This window comes from Haliotis rufescens, unplaced genomic scaffold, assembly GCF_023055435.1.
Source record: "Haliotis rufescens isolate VD_foot unplaced genomic scaffold, xgHalRufe1.0.p SCAF_9, whole genome shotgun sequence".
NCBI classification, from domain to species: Eukaryota; Metazoa; Mollusca; class Gastropoda; order Lepetellida; family Haliotidae; genus Haliotis; species Haliotis rufescens.
In genome coordinates this window covers 18,010,263-18,031,787 of record NW_025964383.1, presented here as the reverse complement: position 1 = coordinate 18,031,787, position 21,525 = coordinate 18,010,263, and the positions used below count along the sequence as shown (strand labels likewise).

The following is a 21,525-nucleotide window of genomic DNA, read 5'->3' as shown; positions in this document are numbered from 1 at the left end:
TCCTAATGGTTATGAGATGCAGCGACATTTTGCAAGTATCTTTCTCTTATGTCTGGACATACACAATGTAGTACACTGAAAATACTTCTCTGCCATTCTGTCTTGCCTGGGTTCTGTACGTTCTGGGTTTATTGCCATGTGTTCAATTCCTATCATTCCACAGTTCTTGAAACCACACCTGGCTGTCTCTCACAGAACACCTTTCTTTGATATGAGAAATATGTTTTGAGTATGAAGCGTTCATAAAATCCACTTTCAAATCACGTTTGGAAGCAAGGGATATATATAACTTTTAAAATCCAAGAATTTCCATCTGCGCTTGGGCCATTCTAAAACAATGTCAAGGAGACTTCTATTCTGTATTAACAGATTTGAGTAAAATCTTAATATTTCAACCCGTTGTTTTATCAAGCAACTCTTCCAACCCATTTCACCTCTCAGAGCGCAATCTGAAGTCGATATACTCCTAGAAAGAAGAATCAACAGGCTCTGTTTTTGTGGCATTGATGCATTGTATTCCCTCAGACCCCCGACATCTGCGACACAGAGCATAATAGTTGCACACATACTTCATAAAGTTTTGAGAAATTTTCATGAGCCATTCCCCTCCTTCAATTCACGTCTCCTGAACGTTTGACAAGGCTTTGCTGACTGCTTTCGCGATTTCGTTTGTGTCGAAGTTTTCATTTATCCTAAAACCAAGGTGAGGTGAGGTTGAGGTGAGGTGAGGTGAGTTCAGGTAAGGTCAGGTTTAGCGTCGCGTTCAAGGCTATTGCACTTATGTAGCGACGTGTGTGTGGCTGCTTGTACTAGTCCGCAATAACGCCGATTTTATAGTGCCAGCCTACTGAGATACAATGCCTCAGTTTAAAACGAATGCGCGACTCAGACACAGTATACTGACTCCGAACCGACGAGTCCTTGTTTTAGCCCCTGAATGCCGAGCGCCAGGCAGGGTAACAACAAGTACCATCTTGAAACGTCTTTTGGTATAACGCGTCCGGGGATCGAACCCCCGACCTTCCGCTCTCGTGGCAGACGCTCTACCACTAGACCACGAAGCCGGTCCAAAAGTCAAGGTACTTATACCTAAATGTATCTGCTGAACAATGTTTTCTAAAATGCATTTTATTTTTCCACTTGTATCTTGTAATCTCCATCAGTATACAGTATCCAACATTGTAATGATTGTTCCTTTTTGGCTTGGAGAACATTATCACCTGCGAACAATAGCAATGAAAGGGCATATTATCAACATACCACAGAGTTAATGTCATCTGCTGGATCGTTAATGCATAAGGAGAACAAAGTTGGCGAGATAGGGCATCCCAGTCTTACACCGCTATTGAAAGGCGAGGCCATGTTGTTGTTGACTTAAATTGAACACTGGGCGTACGTCCTCATTCAGAACCTTGATCATTGAATATATGTTGCCAGAAGATCCGGGCCTTCTCAGTTTAAACCATAGTCAGTCATTATTCACATTATCAAAAGCTTTCTTAGCTCTATAAAGCAGGAAAGGGTACTTTGCCTTTCGATTTTCCTACATTTCACAATAGAGTTAAGTGTATAACTATGTACCAGGCAGCAGCGTCCTTTTCTGAAACAATTCTGCTCATCCACTGACAGTCCGTTATTCTCTAGTCATTCGGTTAGTATTTGGTTCAGAATTTCACCGAAAATCTTGCATGACACAGATACTAAGGTAATGCCCCTTAACGTTGATGGTTTCCGCATAGCTGTGCTTCCAGCTTTAGTTATTTGGTTGACTAAGCCTTGTTTCCAGCATCCTGTTGGATTTTCACGTTGAAAACAAACATTTAACAATTTCTGTAGCAATATACAGTTTTCATTCTTCAGTGATTCTGCTGGGATGTTACGTTAAAGTTTTCTGTTTCCGTTCCTTTTAATATGTTGTAAGTGTGTGGAGTCTAATATATATATATAAATATATATATATATATATATATATATATATATATATATATTTATATATATATATTTATATATATATATATCACTTTCTCCTGGATCATATAGCTTCTTATGATTTTCTTCCTTTATGACAGTACTTCTTAAATATCTCTTTTCACATTTCCATCGTAATCAATGACTTCAATAGGGGTATAGTTGTTTCTCACATTTCCCATGCCCAATTGTCCTATTTCATTACAGAAACTTCGATCGTGGTGTTGATTGAATAGCGATGCAAGAGATTCTTGTTTGTGCAGTTGGCGTTTATCCCCCCAAAAAATCTTGTAATTTCTTGAAATTTCTCATACAGTTGTCATAAGGTTATAACTCATGCATTTTAGCGATTTCCTTTCGGAACAATGAACTTAATCCCAACTGTGTGTTCGAGCACTGTGAAGAAGCGTTGATAGACTGTAGACTGAGGGTTGGTGCAATAGGATGGTCGTCAAAAATACTTCACTATATACCTATTTCCTGTGAAGTTTTATTTCTCAAATTGGAAATAGTAACTGCATTAACGATAGTCAAAATAGTGATTGCTATCATCATCAGTAAACCGACTACAGCGTCCTCCCGATGAAAAGATTTGATACAATTGCCTCTTTGCGTTCATTAGCAACTCGACGATTAACCTCAGATATCACCAATAAATCCTGACCTCACATTCCATCGGGAGATGACAAAAACACAATGGAAATAAACATGAACATCAACGGGAGAATTTGAATATTGCTTCCACCCTAAGCCGAGAACCAAACTGGAAAGACTGACCGGTGTTAATATTTAAACATAGTATATTTCAATGTACAACAGACTCTGCCATTTGTTCGCTTCAAAACGAGACGATAAAGCCGTTTCTACCATGGTGACTGAATACTAAACGACCAAGCAGCTGTATAGCGTGTACGTTCACGCGACTTTCACATTCGTCACCACTCGCCCCTTTCCGTAACCTGCAAGAAGACTCGTCCCCCTATCGATGAATGTTATATGCGAAAATACGACAAACCAATCAGAATGCGCGTATGATTTCAAGTTCTTCGTCAAAGAATCCCTCAGAAATAATTTTTGATTTTACATATATCTTGCATCTAAAATATACCAAAGACACAGTTAAATGTGTTCAATCATACTGTATAATTCCGCACGTCCCGATGTGCTTTAAATTGCATCTGAAATATATATAATATATTGGGAAAATGTGTGAACGATTACGCAACGAGTTGACAATAGTTTTAGGTATGTCCGGTTGCACTAAGACGGAACCCGGTCGCAAACATGACCACGAGAGGGGCACGAGTCGCTATTCGGCTTGTCCCGGAATAACACGAGTTGGTCACAATGGCGACTTCCAGGGTCTTTCACGCTGCTTTCTGATAAAATTGTGTACAAGCACACTGTGTCAGGAAAAATAAATAACCAAAAGATGGGGCCGATAATATTGCTTCTTCTCCCAACCGCGAAGGGGCGGTCGGGTAGCCTAGTGGTTAAAGCGTTGGCTCATCATGCCAAGGATCTGGGTTCGATTCCCGACCTGGGTACAATGTGTGAAGCCCATTCCTGGTGTCCCCCGCCGTGACATTGCTGGAATATTGCTAAATGCGGCGTAAAATCAAACTCACTCTCTCCCAACCACGAACCAGTGTCTAATGACTGAATAACCTGCTTTTAAATATCGCCTAATCAATATAAGCGGTGATTCAACCCTATATGAAAGTGCCTGCATTTGTTCACCGTGCGCGACATTCCATCAACCCTGGTTGAGGGTACCTAACATTTCACGGTAACATTGTTGTCAACATGCGTTTCCTTGTTGATGCAATACAATTGCAGTGATTCCTTTCAATGTTATCATTTCATAGATTTTCTACCACTAAGCAGCCTATCTACGTCAACATTGTCAGTTCGACCACCGACAATTACATGCACCCGATCGCTAACAAATACTGATGGTAAATACGCATGCAGTCCAGCAATCTGTAACATGTTAGCCAACACTCGGTTGACAGGAACCGATCCATGTCAATACTGTCAGCCCGATCCACCGCAAGTCAGCAAAGATTGAGCGCTAGGTCATTTGTCTGAACCTGGAATGCTATGAGAAAAGGGAGACAAAGATAACTGATTAATTAAATCAGAACAAATACACAAGTGGCGAGTAGTTTAAACAACATTCTAATGAGTGAACAACCGTGGCTGGGTTAAATAACGGGAAATAAACACAGAGGACTTATCCCCAACATTAATCACTTAGACTTAAATAGACGAGTACGTTTGAATAAGAAACTAGAGTAGAACACGTAAATAACGAAAACGGATAGAGCGAACAAATAGATACAGCATCTATTACAAAATCCCCGATTTATCTCCTGTATATTATCATATGAAATGTGAAATGGCAACTATCTACAGCGAACTAACATATACAGCGAACTGATATCTGATCCCCGACAAGACCAAATACCACTAACTAGTGACGTGTAGCGAACTGGAAATCCCACTCAGTGTCAAGTGTCACTGACAATTGGCTGTACGCAATCAGCTGCGAATCAACACAATCAGCAGTGACGACTCAAACTTGTTGAACTTGCTTTATGCTTATCTTACCTGTAACTGGACTAATCTTGTCTGTAAGACAAACATAAATTGCACGAGATTGTGTCAAAAGTGTCACTTCACTGGCACATCGTATTATGGCGGGCAATGCTGAAAATACGTGTATTGTGTATTTCATTATAACAAAGCCAACTGGGGCAAATTTCAGGAAATCTGCAACCAGGCTAACCTTGCTGTTCTAGAAAATAACGACCCCGAAACCTACTGCCAAAACCTAACAGACTATATAATTAACGCAGCCAAAAACTCCATCCCATTCAAAACAACCAAAATAGGCAAACCTTCGGTCCCATGGTGGAACGAAGAAATAGAACAAACCAGACGAAAACGCAAATCCGCATTTAATAAAGTCAAACGTGACTCCAAACATCTAAAGATAGCACACGAATTTAACCACTAAGTTCAAAGCCTAGTCAAATCAGCTAAAACAAGAAATTGGAATTTTTTTTGCGAAGAAATCAATCACCACACAGATGCCAGAACGGTCTGGCGCAAAATCCATGCCATTAGGGGCCTATAACGCCATTAAAAAACCTCCTAACATAAACAACTCAACAAACTTCTCCCAAATAGCAAACAACCTAGCCAACCACTCGGCCGTCAGTAGCAACAGCAACTTCAACCTAAAATTCCAAGAACCACTAAAAACAGAAACCAAATTCACCAAAGAACCCAAAAATGATAATTTAGAAATAAATCTCCTTTACACAATGTAGGAACTACTCTTTGTCATCCAAAATATGAAAAGGGCACAGCCCCAGGCTTGGACATAACCTCATACGAATTAATCAAACAACTCCCCCCTAAACTACTCCATGCTCTATTAAAACTGTATAACCTCATCTATCTAAACGGTCAATTCCCTTCACCTTGGAAACAAGCTCTAATCATCCCAATCCGTAAACCAAATAAACCAGCAGATCAAGCAAACTCATTTCCCCAACTTCCAACTGATGCAAGGCAATGGAATATATGGCTAAAAACAGACTACAACACTACTTAACATAAAAAAAAACAAAAACATAATTAACCCAGACCAAAGTGGTTTCACTCCGGGCCGGTCAACCATAGATAACCTCGCCCGATTAGAGCAGGACATTAAAACAGGCCAACTCAATAAACAATACACAACAGGCATCTTTATAGACTTCTCCAAAGCATTCGATATTGTCTGGCATAATGGGCTAATACAAAAACTACGAAAAATAGGACTTAAAAGGCAAATAATAAACTACATCCAAGATTGCCTAACAAACCGTAAAATTACCGTGGGTATAGACCAAACGCTATCGGACCAATGTCCCCTTGAAAATGGCACTCCCCAGGGCAGCATCCTAAGCCCCACACTCTTCAATATTATGATTAACGATCTATTCGAGGGACTATCCCCCAAAGTAAACACCTAAAAATTCGCGGATGATGGAGCCCTCTGGATCCGCACTAAAAGCATAAAAATGGCCGAAAACTTACCACAAAACTCACTAAATAAAATCCAACAATGGGCCGACGAATGGGGCTTCTCCCTAAACTCAGAAAAAACAACAGGAATAGTATCTAAAAACAAAAATATGCAACCCGCCTCCCCAAAGCTCCAACTAAATAACAACCAAATCAAATTCCAGAAACAAACCAAATTCTTAGGACTAATCTTCGATGAACATCTCACCTGGGATGCTCATATTAAAGACCTCGTAACCAGATGCAGCCAGGATCTAAATACGCTTGGATGTCTCACGGGCTCCAACTGGGGAGCCTAAAAAAACACCCTACCATCACTATACATATCGCTGATTAGATCAAAATTAGACGGCAGCGGCATATACAACACCTTAAATAACTCTCTAAATAAATAAAAAACTAAACTCCATCCAGTATCAGGCCCTTAAACTAATCACCCGAACTCAACATGGTACTTCCAGCACCTCACTCCAGGCTTTAACGGGAGAAATCCCACTAGAATTACGTAGGGAGCAACTAACCCTAAACTTCTGGGCCGCGTCCCAATCAAACCCTCTAATCCAAAACATCTTAAAAAACAACATTAGCCCCCAAAACCAAGCGTTAGCCGGAAAAAATCCTCTACTCGCCCCAATCTCACAAAGAATAACAAACTACTTAAAGGAACACAAGCTAAACAATCACATACAAAATACAAAACCATCCAATATCTTCACCCCTAAACTACAAATACCTAAAATAGACACATCACCAGCAGACACACTAAACAAACAAACAGACCCCAACATAGCCAAAACCACCACAATGGCATACATACACGAGATATGGCCAAATTGGTGCCACATATACACAGACGGATCTTCAGACCCGATCTCTAAACACACTGTTTTCGGAGTCCACATCGCACAACCAACTAGACAAACCCAATCAAACCGACTCCCAAACAACCAATCCATATTTACGGCCGAACTTATGGGCATGGCCTCAGCCCTACACAACCAACAAACCAACCAACAAACAAACAAACATCCCATCACAAAAATCTCAAAAAAGCTCAAACGACCTAACTGAAGCAGGAAAAAACATAGAATTTCTTTTGATACCCGCTCATTTAGAAATCTTCGGCAATGAAAACACAGAGAAAGCAGCCACATTATCTCTAAAACTACCTGACATAAGCCTAAATCTTCCAATCTCTATGTCAGAATTCAAAAGTATCACTAAACAAAAAATCTCCAAAAAATGGGAAATCAACTTCCAAAACTCAAATTGTCAAATTAGGAAAATTCTAAAAAAGCCCCTAACCAAGCCAAAAGTGTTACACCCATCCAAAAAATCGACAAAATCATAACTAAGCTACAGACAGGCCATATCAAACTAAACAATCAACTAAAATTAGCTAAATGTCACCCAACAGGAAAATGCCCACACTGAACCCACCAAGAAACCCCAGAACACGCTCTCATATACTGCACACACTACCAGACACACAGATCAACACTACAAACCACTCTAAACTTAAACAAGGGACTCACTCTAGAATCAATCCTAAACCCCAAAATAACTCACAAAACTTCAAAGCCCTGGGCTGATACCTAATCAAAACAGGTCTAATCAATCGTATCTAAAACCACACAGTAAACCTAAAAAACATTACTACATAAGCCAGCAATCACACACCACACATCCCCTCCCCACCTTGGCACCTATTCCAAATCTCAGAAATTTCAAAATAATAATATAAGCAACCTAACCCCCCCCCCCCCCCCACTTTCCCATTTCAGAACTACACTAGATGGTCTGGCGGGCCAGTGTGGAACATACGCTTACAGTCGGAAAATGCACATTAAATCTCTAATTTAAGTAAGTAAGTAAGATTCAGTCACTTTGACTGACCAAGGAATTACTAAAATTCCAAAATAGCTAGACAATCACGGGAAGGTTGTTTATCCATGGATTACTAGGAAAACGGACTTTACACACCCTAGCTACTTAGTTTAGGTCAATGCAACCAGAGTAAGTCAGTAGAAGATCAAAGAGTGTCCCGAAACCACTTACTATCGAAACCTGAGTTTCGAACGAGACTACACCATAGCACAACGACGACCTGTGTTGGGGAGGGGATAAAGACGCAAGCTCCAGACAGAAATATAAACATACTGAGAGCGGACCTCAGAGACCACCGCGGAATACAATAGTCTGAGGCGCAATCAAACTGTTATATCCAAACTGAAGATGTTAGTATCAAAATAAAGCGCTGAACATAAGCTATACACATACACAAAAGTTAAGCGCCACCCACCATATTTGTGAGCTGTTACTTTTGGCACTTAATGATGACTATTATAACGAGATGTACGATTGTTATGAGCCGTATATGTAAACCTCATGTGATGCAAAAGTTGTCCCGAAGCAAGTTTTTCTTGTGTTCCAAAAGAATATGAGCAGAATTCGAATTTTACCGAAGACAAGAAATTGAAGGATTAGAAAACATTGAAAAACCTTTTTTGTCATGTAACTGTCATGATATCAGCAGACCATATCAGGTGTCACATAGACACCCTAGGGAGTGCAGAGTCTATTGCAAGACAGAAACGTCAGTAACGTGTGTATGATCCACGGACATTGACCACAGCTTCAACCCTACGCCTCATACTCATTACAAGTCGTTGAATGCTTCTCTGAGACAAAAGGATCCATTCTTCATGAAGGGCGGCTTCAATTCCAGCGAGATTTTGAACTGGGGGATCACGATGTCTGATTTTCCGGCCAATAATGTCTCAGAGATGCTCAATCGGAATTAAGATCCGGACTTCAGGCCGGCCAAGGAAGAGTGGCAATAGCTTCTTGACGCAAATAAGCCAAAACTGCCCGAGATCTGTGTGGTCTAGCATTGTCGTCCATGTAAACAGGTCTTGTCTGAAGAGGATGGTTGTCAAAATGAGGGACTACCACTGGACGAAGAACGGCATCTTGGTATTGTTGGCCATTCAGGTTTCCACGAATTGTCGCCAGCGGACGTTTGCAGCCGAAGGAGACACAGCCCCATATCATGAATGACCCCCAACCACATGCTAAGGTCTTCTGGATGTTCCTTGGTGCAAAACGAGTGTTACGTTGCCTCCAAACACGTATTCGACCATCAACAGTTCGTAGCAGAATTCGACACTCGTCAGACCAATGGATCCTTCTCCAGTTGGCCAAGTTCCATCGACTACGGGAACGACACCATATCGGACGATTCCGCATGTGCCTCTCAGTCAGTTGAAGACGTTTTACTGGTCTTCTGGCGTTATAACCAGCCGCTCTGAGGTGACGCCTTACGGTCATCGTCGAGGGTCTCTGATGGGTAATCCACTGCAGTCCTAAATCTGTTGGAAGTGGCAAATGGATTTCGTCTGACTCTCCTGAAAAGACGTCTATTCTCTCTGTTAGAGGTCTTTCTTGGCCAACCAGACCTATGCCTGTCATTGACATCATTGGTTTGACCATGTTTGACAATTAAACGAGTGATAACACTGTGATGACAACCCATTTGTCTTGCAATGGCCCTGCATGACATGCCAGCATTTTTCATGCCTATCACTTGCTATCTTTCAGCGTTCGTTAACTTTCTCCTCACCATGGCTGATTTTCAACCTCTATTGGAAGGGGAATCTCACACAGGAGCAAAATGCAACCACGTGTCTGAAACTTGAATTCACTATTTATAGGGTAGGGGAACTGCAGCAACACGTAAAGCACGCTTTCCTTGTGGTATCTGGACAAATTTGGGTTCATGAAACTATGGAAGCCTAATTCAGTCATACATCATCATATTTCGTATTTCTGATTCCGTGAAATCAAGAGACTATAAATATTGTGGCGCTTAACTTTTGTGCATGAGTATGTCTGAGTGTACAATAAATTCCCTAATGTTTGAAAATCATAGTCACAAAAAACATTTTTACCAAGTATAAGGTAGCGACATGTAGGCGATAACATACATCCAGTCAATACAAGGTATGAGAGTGCCATTAGATCCCAAGAAAATGAAATAGTTGTCCACTAATTACCAAACACAGAATGTAATGACACTGTACAATGACGACTGTCGGACTTTGCCGAGTGGTGTCGGAAAAAAATAATTGTCCAAAACAATTCTTGAAAGAAAAATAATATTTTAGGAAACATGTGGAAATCTCTTGGTGCCAGGTCTGGCGAGGTTGGGGGTAGAGGAAGCACTTTCAAACCAAAGTGTCGCACAGCAGCCGTTGAAAGTCGAGAGGTGTTAGAACAGGCATTGCCATGAAGTAGTATAAATCCAGCAGTCAGTATTCCTCGACGCTTTTCTTTGATAGAATCTCTCAGGTGAAGATCCAAATCAGCATAGTAAGCACCGGTAATCATCTTTTGATTTTCTAAGTAATCAACAAGGATCACAACCTTTGCATCCCAGTATACAGTAGCCATAACTTCCTTCACTGATCTTGATGACTTGAATTTCTTTGGTGCCGGAGAAGTGGAATGGTGCCCTTCCCTTGATTGACGTTTTGACTCGGGATCACAGTGATAGACCCATGTTTCATCACCCGTTACTAATCTCTTTTTTTAATTGAACGAAATCCTCATCTATGAGCTCAACATATTCTCCGGTCAGTTCTTTTTTCCTTAAGGTCAATTTAGAAACTGTGTCACCCAACGAGAAGATATCTTTTTCATCTGAAAATGTTCATGAATAGTTTCAATGGATCCATAGCTTAGACCTGTCTCTCCACAAGTTCAGCAATGGTAATACGTCTATCTGACAGTATAAATGTTTCTATGTCCTTGATTGAATCTTCATTGATGGATGTTGAGGGACGTCCCTGACCTAGGGTCATCATCAAGGCTTGTTCTCCCAGCTGTAAACATAACTGCCACACGTCTAACAGTGGAATAGCTAGGGCACTTATCCCCATACACTTGTGACATGCGGTCATGAGGAGTACTTTTCTCTAAAGTCGAAAGCTTGATGACTGCTCAGTACTCGTTCTTTTCCATTTCTGTGCCCATTTGGACCCCTATCACGTTAAACTGTCTGTCACAAACGGCCTCAACAGACCGAATACATTTGCAACGAACTACTCAAACAATGTACTGCATTGACTAGTTCACTTTGTTATGGCCCATAGTTAAAAGAACAGGCTTTGAACTTTTTTACCAGCCCTACGTTGTAACTTGATAATTGTATAAATTAATCTACATGACATCAGAAGCTAGATGAAGCCAGCTGTAACCATCATGTTTTAGGAAAATGCTATGTGTCGTACTGCACTGCGTGTTGAGTTTGTTTCATCCTCTCTAACTAACCTACGCTACACATGGATGCATCTCACTTTCACATTTAAATGTGTGTTCTTTTTATGCTATTACCCTGACACGTTAACATATAAACAGCCTGCATGCAGTCGTGAGATATATGAAAGGTCTTGATAGTGACATTGTGCAACATATGTATGGTTTATGGTTGATTAAAACAATTCATGTCTATGTTAGAGTTATATGGCAGTGTATTTATTGCAACTGTATTACATTGCTTCAGTAAAGACTCGCGATCGGTAAAAGCTCATTGCATTGTATTTGGACAGTGATTAGTTCTCAGGAATGTAGTCCCGTGTGATATAAGCAGTTTTGAGGAGGTTGCTATATTTAGATGCTAGTGTTCTGTGTAAACTTGCAGAAAACCGTGGACTGTGACAGAGACTGTTATCATCAAATCACACGTCTGTTCAATGTGTTGAATAACCTGCTAAATAAAACACGAATATGTATTTGTTTTGGTGTTAGTAAATATTATGTTTGTCTAGCCTGGAATACGTTAACAGGGACCGATTCGCTGTCAGATGATGATGATGATGATGATGATGATGATGAATTGTGATATTCATATTGTCATAACTTGTCAAATTGTAAATAAAACTGTAAAATAAATTATTTATATATTCAGTGTAGGTAAAAGTCCATGTAGGACATGTCAGTGTGAGGCCAATTGTCTTTTGGGGCGATGATTCTTGTTGAGAAATGTCCTACACCTAACGATTGCTGATGGACAACAACAGGCATACCCTCCGCAACTTAGCAAATTTAAAATATTTTTCTGCTCAAAAACAATGAAAAACTCCTTTGAAAATCAAACGAAATCTCTGCGAGTACGTAATACGATTCCATCTATATCATGAGCATGTGTTTTTGAATCACTATCAAATGGTGATGATACCAGGTCGACGTAAACCAGGTAAACTAGGAAACAAAAGTCTTGTAGCTTATCTCCTGCGTTGTGTGGCAGTTGTCAACGCACATGGTACTGAAATTGTGTGCCATCAGATTCTCGTGCTTGGGACTTATGATTTAAACTGTTGATGTTATTACCGAATACCGTAGGTGCTTGGAACAAATTATGGTTACCACCGTTATTTAAAATCCTTCTTTGGACATTAATGATTAAAAATTACCTTCTCTGATACATTGTCCTTTGTATATCATATATGGGATTACTTTTTAAAATGTGAAGTTTTTAATTTGACTCAGTATATATCAAATATGTTTGTTTACATCCATTCAGTTTGCCATGGGGCCTGAATCTGTCAGATCAACGCCGGGAACAGTTCACTTCCGGCAGCAACTACAGGATCCCGAGTTCCGCCGGAAGTTTATCCACACCTTGATACTTTACTTTGCATTCACAGCCCTAGTAAGTCTTGTTTATGTCCACGAATTTCAATATACGTCAGATATTTTACAGAAACACTCATAAGGAAAGATGTAATCAGATGAAGTTTCTTGCATACACAACTCGAATATCGTTACAAATTACCCTTGATAATATTGAAGTCGGCTTAAATTCGCTAATTCACTATACATTTACGCTACACTGTGAATTTACACATATATTATTACAGGGTGTATGCCGTGCCCAGCATGGCCCAGCGTTCTTGGACCTGGCCCAGATCACTGGGAGCAATGTAAAGGAAGCATCCGTCTTCTACACGTCCCTCGCGGCAGGGGGACTCGTGGGATCAGTCATCATGGGAGTCCTCATTGAGAAAGTGGCCAAGCACAGGCAAGGCCTGGTGGCTCTTTTTGTCCTACTGAGCTCTGTCAGTTACAGCGTCATACCATGGAGCAACAACTACATCTTGACCATTTGTCTATTTTTTCTCAATGGGACATTAACAGCAGCTTTTGATTCAGGTAAACTCTACTCATTTGTTGGAAATACATAGCAGCAATAAACATATATACTTGCGGAAGAAAGTAACTGTGCTCCATATAAAGTGGTGTAAATGTTGTTATTGAAAACAAGAACAATGTCTAATATTTGGTTATTCGTCTGATCAATGTTTTTAATCAACAAATTCATAGACAAACCCCATACACGGTAACAGCAGACAGATTACCACACACTAAAAGAGCCGTGGTAATCAATTCAATTAACAATGTCAGTATCGGGTGTGACCTCTATTGCTTTTGCATTGGTGAGCATTCAAATTGACGAGTTGTGTTGTCAATGATGACACCCCATACCATTACACTTCCACCCCTAAACAGACCACGTTGAGTAACGCAACCGTCGCTAAAACATTCTCTTGGATGCATGTAAACCCTTGCACGATCGTCAGTGCTGTCAAGATGAAGTGTACTAGCCCAGTCTTGTCTTCTGAACCTCAAATGTTGTCTACACCAAGCTAAACAGTGACTTGGGGTTGGATGTTGTGTTCCCTCAACCGGTTGCGTGCGGTTCTGGCGCTCATTGATCTGAACCCAGGAATCGCCCTAACCGTTAATGTGGCAATTTGGTGTCGATTCGGTAGATGCACCAACCGAATATGGTTGTTTTGTTGTCCTGATGTCACATGTGGACGACCGACCCGTGGCAAGTCATGAGTGATGCCCTTGCTGTTAATAACGTCCCCAAAGAGATGATGTTGTGTTTCGATGGAGTGAGTGAGTGAGTGAGTGAGTATGGTTTTACGCCGCTTTAAGCAATATTCCAGCAATTTCACGGCGGGGGACACCAGAAATGGGCTTCACACATTGTACCCATGTCGGGAATCGAACCCGGGTCTTCGGCGTGACGAGCGAACGCTTTAACCACTAGGCTACCCGACCGCCCCGTGTTTCGATGGACATTAAAATGTCTGGCAACTTTTGGCATTTCAGCATATCCACGACGCATACACGCTAATTTTCAGCTAGTCGTGGAATTGCGTAACAGTTAATTACGGTTAAACAATGGTGTTTTTCTTACCTCATGATATCTTCACAGTTATTGTGTGCTGTTCACATTAAAACACGTGCATGAGTGTCATGCTCCCAACAAACATGCAAACATCCAATTTATGCGCCGTGCATGAACTTGCATGTGCAAAATGAGAATCACGACTATAAAGTCGTGGAGATGTCTTTATGAATATGTATTGGAGGATGCATTATTTAATTGCAGAATGGATTGATTTATATTGAGCCTTATATGAAGCAAAGTTACTTTTTCCTGTTAGTATATTTTATGACAATATATCGCAATGGTCTCACTAACGAACAACGATGAACATTTCTCGTCATTACAACCAGAAATTGATTCGATCAAAGTAACAATAAGTTGATTTGACCACTATCTGATAACATATTGTATACTCAACCGCAAAAGAAATGTCACCCGAAGTAACATTGCATGAAAAGTTGTCATTTAAATATCTGGGTAATTTTTGTCAAAGTTTCTAAAAAATGAAATTTGATGATAAAAAAACCCAAAGCAGATCACCATAAAACCGATTACCAAAACACATCACGGCAACGGCCATGGTAACCCGATGCACGTGAGTTCCGTGCAAATTTAAATGCACATGCGTTCCCCCATTTCTTGCCCTATAAAAATCCATCCAAGTCGGATAACATACATTCGTTATTGAATTACTACCACATTCCAAGATTGACAAGACATCAGCGACACCAAGCCCTTGGACGATTGCAAGCTGAACAAACCGCCCGGCAAGTAACCAATGCATTTTAAGTCCACGTCAGGACCAGCAACGGCTAGACCACCAACCCTGCAGGTGACTGACCACGCAGTGGAAGACCAAGGGTCACAACCCGACGTCAGGATCGTCAGATTGTGCGACACCATCGTCAAGATCGCTTGGTTACTGCTGCGGAAACTGCTCGACAGATCATGGGGACACACCAGCGACACATCAGTGCGGACACAGTGCGTTGACGATTGACGAGCAGACACCTCCAATGTCACAGACCACACCGAGGACCCATTCTGACACCACGTCATCAGTGGGCAAAACAGCACCAGCATTGGCGCCACCAGCAGTGGAGACGAGTCCTCTTCTCAGACGAGAGCCGTTACTGTATCTCAACAGCAGATGGCAGAGAGAGAGAGAGAGAGAGAGAGTCTGGCGACGCAGTGGGGAACGTTATTCGGATACTTGTGTTGTTGAGAGAGACTCGTGGGGTGGTCCGGGCATCATGGTGTGGGGTGGAATTGGTCTTGCACAGAGGGTCGGCCCTGTGGTCTTCCAGAACATTGGTCCAGGGAGAGGCAATGGTGTTACAGCAGCTCGGTACGTTGATCAAGTCTTGAGACCACATGCCCTACTTCATCTGGCACGTCGCCGCAACCACGAGTTTCAGCATGATAACGCCCGTGCCTACATTGCGAGAGCGGCAAGAGACTTCCTCCAGCAGAATGGCATCAGAACCATGCAGTGGTCTGCCCTCAGTCCCGATTTCAATCCCATTGAGCACCTGTGGGACGAGATTCAAAGACGGTTGAATGACGTCCGACCAAGGCCGACAACTGCAACTGAACTGCGTCAGGCGTTCCTCAGAGTGTTGGCTCAAGTGCCTATGTCCTTCATCAACCGCCTCATCCATTCCATGTATCGACGCTGCACGGAAGTCATCAATGCACATGGCGGACACACGAGATACTGACTTGCAATGCCATTTTCTCAGAGACTAGTGTTGTGTTTCCCTTTAAGAACATTTGACACTTTAATTTAAACCTTGATGATCAGTTTTGCCAAGTTTCATCTTTTTAATATGTCTCAAAGTATGTTTTCAGTGTTTGGACATATAAGGTTTCTCATATATCCATCCATGGTGACGTTTCTTTTGCGGTTCAATATATAAATTATCAGGATATCATTCAGGTTGTTATTCTGGTGTCCCCCCGCCGTGATATTGCTGGAATATTGCTTAAAGCGGCGTAAAACCATACTGACTCACTCACTAATTTACTCAGGTTGTTATTTGTATTTGTTATCTGAATAGGCGATAGCGATAGCCTTAACTTATATTGATGTATTTGGTTGCATATATATTCAGTAGAATATAATAATATATTCCAAATATGTTTATGTAAAATGCTAAATGTAGGTTTGATGATTTCAGGTGGAAACTTTGACATGATGAGCACGTGGGGTGTAGGAGGCAAGATGTTTATGCAGATTCTACACTTACTTTTTGCCGTCGGTACGATCCTAGCACCACTCACCGTGGAACCGTTCCTTGCTGAGAAAAAAGACCACAACGCGACCCTCTGTGACATAAATAACGTACCACAGTCTTATAACTACAGCGAGGGACATGCAGTTGACAACTTGAATGAAACAAGATTCCCTATTCCGGAGAGTTGCCACCCTTCCGAAAGTCGTATTCAGTATGCATACATGATAGCAGGAGCGATCAGTTTTCTGTCAGGAATCATGATTACTGCAGAATGCTTTTTCAGTCCTCCAAACTCGAAACGGAAAACAAGAAATGAGAATCATCGAAATCCTCGGGTGCTTCCCAGATGGTTGCGTGTGCTTGTCCTTGGGAGTGTGGGAGGCCTTTATTTCTTCAACACTTCTTCCACCAGTGTCATCGTTGGCTACATGATGGCGTATTTTGTAAAGGACCTTGGATGGAGCAAGGAAAAGACTGCAAATTTGACATCGCTCTTTTGGGCGGGTTTTGCCGCCTCTCGTTTGCTATGTGTGCTTTTGGATCGAATCTTCAACCCTCGTCAGCTTTTGTATATTTCTAATAGTCTAAGCGTATTGTCTTTAGCTGGTCTCCGGCTCAGTATTTTTTATAAATCCGACCCAGGGATATGGATCTGCATGGCCCTTGCAGCAATAGGATTGTCAGGTATATTCCCAACTGGAATTGTATATATTGAAAATGACGTGATGAAGGTATCAGGGGTAGTGACGACAGTCATCTGGATAGCTGGGAACTCGCAAGGAATTCTGAACCCTTTGTTGCTCGGTTACCTCTTTCAGATGGTCTCCTACAAATGGTACATCTACCTCGCTTTAATCGAGGCCGTTTTGGCCTTCGTGTGTTTTGCGTCCCTTGTTGTGATTGTAAAGACGCTTGTGACGAAGTATGGCTCTATTGAGTTGGAACATACAGTTGATGAGAAGGACACAGAGGAGACATTTATTGAGAATAACGTGGGAAGCAATGGCGAAACACGATTGAATGTTTAGACTCAATTTATACAAATAGAATATAATGCAAGAAGGTAGAGAGTGCTACATGGGCAAGCAGACCCGAAGAGTGTTTAATTCCCTCTTTAATCATCCCTGAATATAATTATATGATGTCAACATTTGAGAGAGTGAAGATTTAAAACCTTATAAAGTCGCGTTTCAGCCATATCCCAGCATGTGTACATAATAATTAAAGGGACTCCAAAGAGAAAGCAGGTCTTGGATTTAAGACCACTATAACGGGAATGGTTCTGACAAACTGAAGATCATACTAAGGCTACATGTGTTATTAGAACCAACGAGGAGCGCGGAACCCACAAGGAGAGCAGAGCGGAGAGGAGTGCGGAGCGGTAAGGAGTGCAGAGCGGAGAGGAGTGCATAGCGGAGAGGAATGGAGATTAGCGGAGTGACTTGTATAGGAGAGGAGTAGAAATTACCGGAGCCACCTGGAGAGGAGCGCGGAACAGAGATTAGTGTAGCGACATGGATAGGAGTGCTCAGTGGAGAGGCGCGGAGATTAATGGAGTGACTTGGAGCGGAGTTTGGAGCAGAGAGGCGCATAGATTAAAGGAGCGACTTGGAGAGGAGTGCGGATAAAAGAAGCGCGGAGATTAGCGTAGCAACATGGATTGGAGCGCGGAGCAAAGAGGCGCTGAGATTAGCGTAGCGACATGGATAGGAGTGTGGAGTGGAAAGGAGTGGACATTAGCAGAGCGTAGCGGACAGGAAATTAGCCGAGCAGCTTGGAGAATGAGGAGTGGTGAGTAGTGTGGAGTGGAGAGGAGCACAGAGCGGAGTGGAGAGGATTGACTGGGATGTATGCATTATCGGCTCCATTTTGTATTCATTATCGCTCCATTATGTATTCAACATCGGCTCCATTATGTATTCATTATTCAGTGCAAGAAGAAGAAGAAAATGATTATATATATATAAATGTGTCACACATTGCATTTACAGTGGTTAAAAGCACGATAGTAACGTTTAAAAATGGCAAGTCCAGCCTCGTGTCCATGTGGCTTATGGGACACAAATGTACATAAAACATATCAGTGAAAGTATTGAAATATATGATCATCCCTTATGTCCAATAGCATAAACACCATTGCCACCAATGCTATGATTGGCAAAAAATTCCAAGCATGAGTTCCAAAGTTGATACTTCAGTTTATGCATTTTGTTTGATTGTCGTAAGTCCGAAATTGTCTGTCTACACTAAATGGGTTGGAAATATGGACATTTTCTTAGAAGAGGAAATTTTCAAAGGATTACTTGCCTTAGAATGTAATGTATCATTTCGGAAATGAAAGTGTGTTTGAATAGCTTTATGCTTTCTACTACCGGTACTAAACTAAGAGGATCATAAATGTTTCCACTGTGTGAAATATTAGGTTCACATTGCTATATTTTCACATTTACTGATACCCATGCCATCATGTCACGTATGACCTCATGAACTTCTGACTAAGCGAAACACGATTATGCAAGTTGACACAGTTCGAACAGGTCACCAGTGCAGTGTAGTGAGTGAACTAAAACTTAACGTCACATCGGCAATATTTCAGCCATGTCGTGATGAGACAAAATTATACATTAATAATACATATATTTTAGACTAAATAAAAACCTGTCATCGATGGACAGTGCAATAACTAGAATATCACAGATTCGATGTAAAACTAGTTGAGAACATTTAAAAGAATAAATTATCAGGAAACAACACAGTATAATTTTACATGTTATTTTATAATTACTTTAACCCCTTTGGAGGATACAGCCGCTAAAAATCTCAGTTGCTAATTTAATCTACCAATTAAAAACACTTATATTTTACAAAACATATCAATCAAAAATGGTCAAACAACTCTGTTTCCTTTAAAATGCAATGATTAACGAGAATTAATATTATTTAAAACATCTTTAATAGATGATGATTTGAAATAGTTATTCCTTGTGATGTAAAAAATCAACACAGTCAAGCAGGACATGCTTGATGGTGATACTTTCATCACAAAGGTAACAAAATGGATGATCCTCACCTTTCAATAAATATTCATGTTTATATCTTGAATAGCCAACACGACATCGTCGTATAATGACCTCTTCAAATCTGGACTAATAACTAAGTAGGTGCACGTGTAAGCGATAGTTGGTTTTATTACATGTTATTTGTTAATACCTTCTTGGGTGTCCCACTTCTTTTGTATCAGACTTCTGATGTAAAATCTAATTACAGATTTATAATCACTGTACGGAATTAGAGGTGGAGTCACAGATTTGTTGAGTGCTGCTTTAGCAGCAGCATCGGCCATTGCGTTACCAATGAGTCCAACATGACTGGGTAACCAATAAAAGACGATGTCATACTGGCCAGTAGCAAGATGTTATGTAATCGTAAAAGTGGATGCTCATATGAAATATTCTTAATTGCCTGAAGACAGGAAAGGGAATCAGAAAATGTGATGAACTGTTTATGTTTTGACTGAGTATTTATATATTTGAGAACTGTTAATATTGCCAATGATTCTGCTGTAAACATTGAACTGTCATTTGGTAATCTTGATGATATGCTTCTGGATCCAATGATATTGGCCCTAGCAACTGTGTCGCCATTTTTAGATCCATAGGTAAATATAGACTTGTAAGTATTGAAAGTGTTTGTTAATTGTTAATATTCTTTCTGATTATTCAGTCGATTAGTGTCTGATTTCTTCAGTTTAGTCAAGGATAGATCTATCTGAGGCTTTACAGGTTACCATGGAGGTTACATGTATCTCTGTTGGGTCCACAATCACTAGATATGTTGAGCCAACCGTCCATTCAATGGACAATGGGATTCAAGCCCATTGATTTGTGAGGAAGAAGGCAAGGAGATGGCAACTCAGTGTCAATAAAGATGAACGTCTGGTGCGGATGACAGTATTGTTGAAACAAGCAAGAAAAAATATTATTGAAACCTATCTGCGAAACAAGCGCTAGTTTGCAAACAGAGCTAACCACAGAGATGAACAAGTCACCAGCTGTGATCAGAACAACCATTGCTAGGTGATGGATATACAGTACATCAACGCAAGAGAACAACAAGTCTCGATCATCATGCGAAGCAGACTCCACACAGCGCAAAAGGCAAAAGAGCGGTGAAAACCATACAAAAGGACCACTGAAAACCAGCGACTACGACAGGCGCTGCATCAATGAAATGACAAGCAGCACCCGCCACTCGCACAATTTGCATAAAAACGTAAGTGTTTGCTTGTTGCCTGACGCCATGCCATGTTTGCCCAGAAATGAAACAACACTTTGACCAGTGCAAAGTGAGATAACATATTACGATAATTAAGCTATATAGCCCACCATGTGGGTCTCACAGGGTAACAATCAGTGAGATCTGATATCTGCTTAGGATAGAGAGAAATGTAGTCTCTCTCGAACTAGTAGAGAAGGCACCTCGCAATAGTTTGTTGTGCGCCTGAACACAGGGACGACTGTCTGTCAAAACCTGAGTTTTCTTTTGAGAGGCTTTTAAAAGGGTGAAAAAAGTCTGACCGAGGAAGCGATTGCAAGTGCCTCCACTTCGCATGGTAGCCACTGTAACTGGTGTTTCTTCAACTTCGCACTGAAGAAGCCTGCAAGTCTAGTGCTGCCATCGCTGCTGACTTACAAAGTTGCTGCAATTCTTTGTGATTTGATACAGGCATCAGTAACAATACACAGGTGGTAAGATGGACGAGGTATGGTAATAGTTTGGCAGGAGGCCAGCCCAGACAGGGCACTTTCAAAGGATTTCCTGAGATCATCAGTCCACACTAGTTTGTCAGAGGATTGTTTACCAGCCACAGCATTGTCAAGGGGTTTCATCAAGGATGCATATCCGGGCAGAACATTTCTCAGAGCCTTGTATGCCCCGATGAAGCTGTGCAACCCCCGTACTGTAGGAGGTGGTTGAACAACAAGGGTAGATATCTTG

At 41.2% G+C, this 21,525-nt stretch overlaps 1 protein-coding gene across 1 annotated transcript; it reads left to right on the top strand.

Moving 5' to 3' along the window:
• Positions 1 to 12,637: 12,637 nt before the first annotated feature.
• LOC124145935 (sodium-dependent glucose transporter 1A-like) lies at positions 12,638 to 17,605 on the top strand. Its single transcript, XM_046515923.2, has 3 exons — positions 12,638 to 12,760; positions 12,969 to 13,260; positions 16,471 to 17,605. Exons 1-3 carry the CDS (start codon positions 12,638 to 12,640, stop codon positions 17,553 to 17,555), a joined length of 1,500 nt encoding a protein of 499 aa, XP_046371879.2. The 3' UTR covers positions 17,556 to 17,605.
• Positions 17,606 to 21,525: the final 3,920 nt, after the last annotated feature.